Source organism: Dromiciops gliroides, chromosome 2 (assembly GCF_019393635.1).
Source record: "Dromiciops gliroides isolate mDroGli1 chromosome 2, mDroGli1.pri, whole genome shotgun sequence".
Lineage (NCBI taxonomy): Eukaryota > Metazoa > Chordata > Mammalia > Microbiotheria > Microbiotheriidae > Dromiciops > Dromiciops gliroides.
The window spans coordinates 394,818,247-394,825,790 of record NC_057862.1 but is presented as its reverse complement, the minus strand read 5'-3'; the positions used below and the strand labels follow the sequence as shown (position 1 = coordinate 394,825,790).

General features: G+C 46.0%; 1 protein-coding gene across 1 annotated transcript in view; it reads right to left on the bottom strand.

Annotated features, from left to right (window-relative positions):
* Positions 1 to 299: 299 nt before the first annotated feature.
* The window catches only part of COL27A1 (collagen type XXVII alpha 1 chain), a 257,922-nt gene continuing 250,677 nt past the window's right edge, over positions 300 to 7,544 (bottom strand). Inside the window, 4 exon segments of the mRNA XM_043989157.1 lie at positions 300 to 2,683; positions 3,320 to 3,538; positions 5,759 to 5,868; positions 6,531 to 6,702. Of these exon segments, the coding sequence (XP_043845092.1) occupies positions 2,537 to 2,683; positions 3,320 to 3,538; positions 5,759 to 5,868; positions 6,531 to 6,702 (648 nt within the window). The 3' untranslated portion in view covers positions 300 to 2,536.

Sequence of the window (7,544 nt, the reverse complement as noted above, 5' to 3'; positions counted from 1 at the left end):
AGATTCCTAACATCTCAGAACTGTGAAAGGAAAAGAGGTGTACAAAAGGGGAATATATCTGTAATAATAGAAGTGTGCTTATTTGTGTTTGTGCAGTTTACCTATAACAGAATATAAGCCCCTTAGGGGCAGAAACTTTTTGTTTGTGTCTTAATATCTCCAGTGCCTAGCCCACACCAAGTGCTTGAAACATGATGGCTAAACAAACGAGAGAGAAAGCCCAGATGAAGAAGCAGGTCAACCACAGCCATGAAGTTTCATTGCCTTGGCTTTAAATATTTATTGAAAGTCCAGGAGGGAGAAAAACAAAATAGGGTCTTAACACAAAAACACCTGGAAAGAACACGGACTGGAAAAATGGACAAAACTCGGAAGGACAGACAAAAGACCGTGAACAGGACTAGAGGAAGAAGTCCAGAGGGTGAGGAGGAACCAGCCCCTGGTCACTTGGCTACAGTAACTGATGAAATGCACCTGCTTCAGGAAAGTTGTGGCTGGGGTTGGAGGGCGGGGAGGAAGAGAGAGGGAGGGAGGGGTGTACAGGAAAGGTTTAGGCCAGGCAAAGGTGAGGAGGGCAAGGGTTCTGGGAGGGGCCAGAGGGAAAGGGGCAGAAGTAGGGCAGGGTGAGGTATTAAAAAAAATCAGACTTAAACCCCAAAGAGAGTCAATGCTCTCTCCCAAAGAATATACACAAATAAAGACTTTCACATATAATCTTCCCTTTCTACAAAGAATCCCATATTCAAAATAACCTTGAAACACAAAAATGCCAACCACCCAAGCAGTGAAGCTTTTTCCGATATAGTACAGCTTGGCTTACAATAATAATATTACCCTTATAAAGACTTCCATGGTTATCCTAATTATCCTCTTTTTGTTCATTCCAAATTTACACATAGAGACTATTGACGTAAGATTTCTACAAAACTTAACGATGACAATTAAAAAAAAACAACACGACGACACAATAAAACACACACAACTCTTGAAAGGACAAAGCTCCCAGAATGATGTTGGACCGCTGGGGTTCGAAAGGGTGCCCAGGGTAGGTGGAGGGAGGCACCCTGGGAGCACTGTCAGGCCGCAGAGAAAGACAGCCCTTAAGATTTAGACTCAGTCTCCGAAGCCCAGCCCCTAACCGGCAGGGCTTTTGCCAACATCTGTTCAGTGTCCAGGGATGGAGCCAGACTGAGCAGGCACCTCCCATCTTCCCACAGGAGAAGATGGGTCAGCTCTCACCTCTCTTCCAGCCCGTGTTGCTAAATAGCTGAGGTCCCTTCCCCAGCCCCTTCCATCCCTGCCACCTTAAGAGAGCGTGTCCTTTTCAAACACTTCCACATACTTAAGTTAAAAGGTAGATCTCTATTGCTGGTAGGTTTTTTTTGGCGGGGGCAGGGGGCGGTATTTTTATTTAATTTTTAATTTTTAATTTTTTTTTTGTTTTTTGGCTTCTTTTCTTTTGCAGACTAGCTGAAGAAAAAGGGAGAAAAGGCATTCCCCAACCACTGTCATTTTGTTTGGGGAGAGAAGTAGACGTGGGAGAGCTTTCCACATCAGATAGTTACTTCAGAGTCTGCTGCTAAAGGAATAGCACCTTCAGAACCTTAAATAGGATGTGTCTTAGTTTTCCTTTTTTTTTTTTAAATCACATACGATACAACATGATTTTTGAGCACCAGCGAGTTCACAGTGGGAGGTAGCAAACGTGTTCACCCTGGCCCCTAAGATCTTTCCACCTGATCATTTGTAGTGCCCTTTCTCTCCTTCCCTCCCCTCTCCGCCTTTCCCTTTTGCTCTCATTCTTCCCCTCACTCCCCTTTCCCATTGTGGGACATTAGGTGGCCACCCATGGGGAAGAAGCAGTAATTTCCTATTTTCTTTGTTTAAATAAAAATATATATATATTTATACTTTTTTTCTCTTGTTTCATCCATCTTTTCTAATATTGCACATCAAAAGCTTCCTGGCAGGGAATGAAGGGAAAGATTACCCAACCCCACCCCTTCTCAAAAGCTACTGGAGAGCCTGAATTACTCAGTCCCTCTCTCCCTGCCTGGCAGAGAGCTGGGGAGGGAAGGGTCTGGGAGACATGGAGACTTGGTAACAGAGAAATGGGGGGACGTGGGCGGGGTTGTGGCTGCCACCACTTTTGGATGGTTCTTTGGTTGACGGATGGAGATGAGATGGCTTGGGGCGGGCCTCACACCTTCATCCTCATAGCTACTAGTTAGGGCTGAGCCCAGGACCGCCTGTCCCAGGGCCATCCCTTCCCCTGATGCCCCACACATGCCTCCACCCTGCAGGTGACAAGCACAGCCTATCCTAGGGTCCATGGGCCTTCCCCAGGGGTGGAGTGTGTATCAGTGGGCACTCAGCCCACGCTGGAGATGGAGAGGGTGTGGGCACCTCCTCCTCTTCCTTCTGGCCCAGCTGCCTCTGCAGAAGAGGGTTGGACACTCCCTCCTCCATATTCATCCTCCCATGTCCTGGATCCACAGAGGCCTGGAGTGACATGGAGTGGCATGGAGGTCATAGTTCAGAGGAAACATGCAGGTCCAACTTCCAGGCGGTATTGCTTCCCAGGGGTAGCTGGTGGGAGGTTGTAGACACTGACGATGGGCAGCTGATGGGGATCTTGTGTCCGGAAAGTGAACAGTGTCTGGTGCCAGCGGCCATCTTGAACCTGGGGACCAGAAAGAAAAGAGCTAATCAGGTTTGGGTAAGGAAAAGCCATTAGTGAGACTTCAAGGAAAAGAGTAATATACTCTTTCCTGAATTTCTAAGAATAGGTCTGTAGGGAAACAAGAATGCTTGGGGTAGAGTGGGGTCAGCAAAAGAGAGAGAAATGCAGACTCCTTTAGTCAGCTTCTCAAATAATTATCTAGAACCCACTGGATACACAGTATTTTCCACCAGCCCAAGCCTTCCCTTAAGAGGGATAACCCAAGAGTAGATAAAATGAATGGAGCCCGTATCTTTCCTACTCTCTCCTGAAAAGAGGGTTGCATTTCCCAGACCATGTACAAGGCTTATGGGCAGCTAGGTGACTCAGTGGATAGAGTGCCAGGCCTGGAGTTAGGAGGATTCATCTTCCTGAGTTCAAACCTGGCTTTAGACAATTACTAGCTGTAGGACCCTGGACAAATCACTTAACCCTGTTTGCCTCAGTTTCCTCGTCTGTCAAATGAGCTAGAGAAGGAAATGGGAAGCCACTTTGGTATCTTTGCCAAGAAAACACCAAATGAGGTCACGAAGAGTTGAACATAACTGGAAATGACTGAACAACAATATACAAGGCTCAGAGGGGCTAGTTCCTTACCTTGCAATCATCTGAGGACACCTCTGGCTCAAACTGGCCCCCGGCTTCAAAGATTTGTCCATTCCAGGCTCGGAAGCGCACGGCTTGTTTGGGAGACACCTGGCCCGTCCCCTCCTGCCATACGGACATGTTGAGGCAGTGAATGGTGATGTGCTGGATCACCTCAGAGCTCAGCAGGTGAAGGAAATTCATCTGGACCCGGCCAATGGCAAAGTCCACCTGGAAAGGAACAGAGGGAAAAGGGCCAGGAGAATAATGAACACTGGATGTGAATCAGGGCCAACTTGACATTCATTTCATTTTCGAATATGCCACGCCGCCTCCCAATTGAACAAACATCTATCATGTGTCCTGGAGGGCCCAAGGCCCACTCCTTTCTTTTCTTTCTTTTTTTTTTTTTTCAGGGCAATGAGGGTTAAGTGACTTCCCCAGGGTCACACAGCTAGTTAAGTGTCAAGTGTCTGAGGCTGGATTTGAACTCAGGTCTTCCTGAATCCAAGGCCAGTACTGTGCCACCTAGCTGCTCCTCCCCACTCCTTTCTTAAGTAGAGTTTTGGTGGTCAAATTACTTCCTACACCAGCCCAGAGAAAGCAGAAGACTACTCAGGGCTCAGCATTCAAGGCTCAGGATTCACACTATTTGTGTGTGTGTGTGTGTGTGTGTGTGTGTGTGTGTGTGTTTCTTCATGACATTGGGGCCAGTCACTCAGGCTCCATAGAATTTGGATATTCCAATCAGTAAAGATAGGCAATAATTGACCATTCTGCTATAAAGTCATGGGGTAGAATAGAGAGAACTCTCATCTGGGAATACCAAGACCTGGCTTCTAGTCCCCCATTCTGATACCAACTCACTGGGTGACCCTGGGCAAATCGCAGAACCCTTCTGAGTTTCTTCACCTGTAAAATGAGGGAATGGGGATAGGTGATCTCTAAGGTCTAGAGAAATTCCCCTTCATTCCCTCAGTCTATTGCTCCCTACGACACCTCACAATAACCTCATCCCAGTTGGGGCCCCTGCTAATGGCCCATTTACAAAAAAAAATCACCTTTTTCTTTTCACCCACCCCAAAGGGACTTTTATACCCTCTACCTCTCTGTCCCTGGGAAAGGCTTAGCCACATAATTTGTCTGCTTGCCATTCCTATTCCTGCTCTATGCAGAGAGATCTCAGTTCAGGGAACCCAAGGCTTTCTATTAAAAATTCTATGACCATCTACTTAAAACTGCACGTGCCACCTGATACACTAAGAGGACTGTCGGGGCTGGGAGCATCAGAGGAGGTCTACAATTGTACTCTGGCCCAGGACAATGAATGGTAAAGCAGCTACATCCAATGGTGACCAAGATTTGGTGAGTGCGGATCACACTGGGAGCATTGGGAAAGGAGTGGCAGCAAATCAGAAAGGAACTATGATTTGGAATGAATTAATCCCCCCTTCACCTCAGGGACAGCTATAATAATAATAATAATAATAATAATAATAATAATAATAATAACAACAACAACAACAACAACAACTAGCATTTATATACTACTTTAGGCCTTGCAAAGGTTTTTATATATGTTTTATTCTTTGAATTTCACAATAACACTATGAGTTAGGTGTTATACTTATCTCCACTACAGATGAAGAAACTGAGGTTGAAAGAGCTAAGTGATGTCCAAGGTAATGATATAGCTAATAAGTACCTACTTTCTTCCTGTCAGGCAGCTTGAGTGCAGTATGGAAGGACCATGCCCAAGCTTAGCTACTCCAATAAATTTCTGAGAAAAATCACTATCTCCAATTTCTAATGTCTTCCTGCAGGGAACTCACAGAATTTGAGAGCTATAGATCTCTTCCTCCATGGAAGACCTAATCTGAGGTACAAACAACCCAAGTGATTTGTTTAAAGCCACTATGAGACTCTAAGGGGACTTTCCCTCAGGAATTTTCTCCTTCAGTTGGTTGGTAAAGGGAGCCCCCTTTCCATAGTGTGCCCTTTGTCTTGGGGAGAAGAGAGGAGGCCGCTAAGGGCCAGGAGGGCAAATGATTTACCCAATTCATGATACTGAGTCAAACCTGGAATGAATGACTCTCATAGCCATTGAATGGAAAATGGTTTACTGGAGAAGGCCTGAGTTCAAATCCCAGCTCTGCAACTTACTACCTGTGTGATCTTAAGCAAGTTACTTCATCTCTCCTGGCTCAGTTTTCTTCTCTATAAAATAAGAGGGCTGGCCTCTTCTCATTCTAAACTCCCTGGCCCTATGACTCCTGACTTCCAGGCTTGTGGAATACCGAGCTGACTCTACCATCCAGAGGCAGGGAAGGAGGCTATAGGGTGAAGGAAGTTCATTCTGGTGAAGACATCGTTTTAGTGCTAGGTTTTTTGGATGAGGATATCCTGAGAATGAGGGGAAGGAGGGGGTCATCCCCTTGACTCTGTTCATACCTTTGAAGCAGTGATGGGGCGCAGACATGTCTGTCCACCTTTGGTAAAATTACAGGTGACTTCAATGGTGTCTGAAGAACAGCCAAGGTTTGGGTCGATCCAGTACGTACCTATGGGATATGATGGCATTAAGGGTAAGTGTGGGGAAGGGTACAATAAATAGTTCAAGGGGACTTTGGGAACCTCAGCTCCTAGATGCTTCAAAGAAAGGAGAGCTCCTAAGATTAGTGTTGCTGGTATGTGGAGATAGGGGAGTAAATGTCAACTGTCTGGGCTAGGTCAAAGGATGGGGCCAGATGTTGCCAGAGGCATAAGGATATCATTTTGTTCCTTCTAGAAACATCTGTAGGTCCAGTCTCTTTACCTTCTGAGAATGACAAAAATAGACCTTAAGCAGAGTGGCTCCCATGTCCTAGGAGCCAGATGAAGGCAAGGTAGTTGAATGAGTGAGATCAAAACATGCTTTCCATTGTGAGATGCCCTGGGGATTCTTGATCCAAGCTTGGCATAAAAGGTCAGATTAGAATAAACTTGAAGGAATCCCTGGTGCCTCTGAACACCAGTGGTCAGGAGTATGGGGGAAGGAGGAAAGAAAAGGGGGAGGAGGAGAAAAGGAGGAAGAAGAAAAGAAAGGAGAAGAGGGAATGAAGAAAGGGTAGAGGGGAGGAGAGCAGGGGGAAAAGGCCAAAGGAAAGAGAGAAAGGCAAGGGCAGGTGAGGCAAGCAAAGGAAGGGGAAGAAAGGTGCATGTTGTAACATGCTCTGCCCCTTACCATCGGCCATCTTCTGCTCACAGTTCATGAGGTCCCGACAGATACGGGCTGGGGTTTCCTTGGTTCCTAGAGGCTTCTTGATGCTCTGGATGAGGCTGCTGAGGTAGTGTAAGGTCTTAAAGATTTCCCCACCCTGGTCCAACACCAGGGGGTCTGAATGGGAATAGCCCTGCTGAGAGAGAAGCATGGCAAGGATGACCGGAGCAACAGAGGCGCAGAATCTTAGGAATAGTGAAGTATATATGGCTAACCTAGAGTCCTAAAGAGGTGCCTAGAGAATAGAGAGATTAGGGGGTTTGCCCCTTATCATACATGCAGTATTAGAACCCAGGTCTTCCTGACCCCAAGGTTGCTCCTCTATTCACTAAGCTATGCCAACTTGAGAATTAAATTAAGTCAGTGCCAATAACAAAAAAAATTATATAGATATCCTCCTCAAGATCTCAGACGAGTGGGCAGTCATCTTCTTCCATCCATTTGCCCATTGTTCCTAGCTCTGCCCTTTGTGGCCAAGTGTATCACACTCTTCCATAGGACAGTCCTTCAAATATGTGAAGGCAGAGATTGTATTTCCCCTGAAGTCTTCTCTCTTTCAGGTTCAACATTTCCTGGCTCATTCTAATGACCTTTTTAAGTTCCAGGTGCCTGGGCCCTCCCCATCTTGGTTCTTTGGAAGCACCATAGCTCATCTACGTCCCTTCTAAGATGCGGCGCCCAGAACTCCACATAGTCCTGGGGCAATAATAACAACGAGGCAGTGTCAACAAATGACAGGAAGAAAAACTTATTTTGTTTCTATTTTCTCCAGCAAGGAGAATGATCTTTGAAATGAGGAAATAAAGAAAGAGTATAGTCAATAGAGAGCTGAAACCCAAGCGCAGAGAGGGTAAGAGAGCTCCCCCCTTCCCTTGAGGAGTTCATATCACCAGGTCCAGATTAATTATATCCCAAGATACTGAAGGAATTGGGAAATGTGATTATTGAGCTGTTGTTGGTGATCTTTGGAAAAAAACA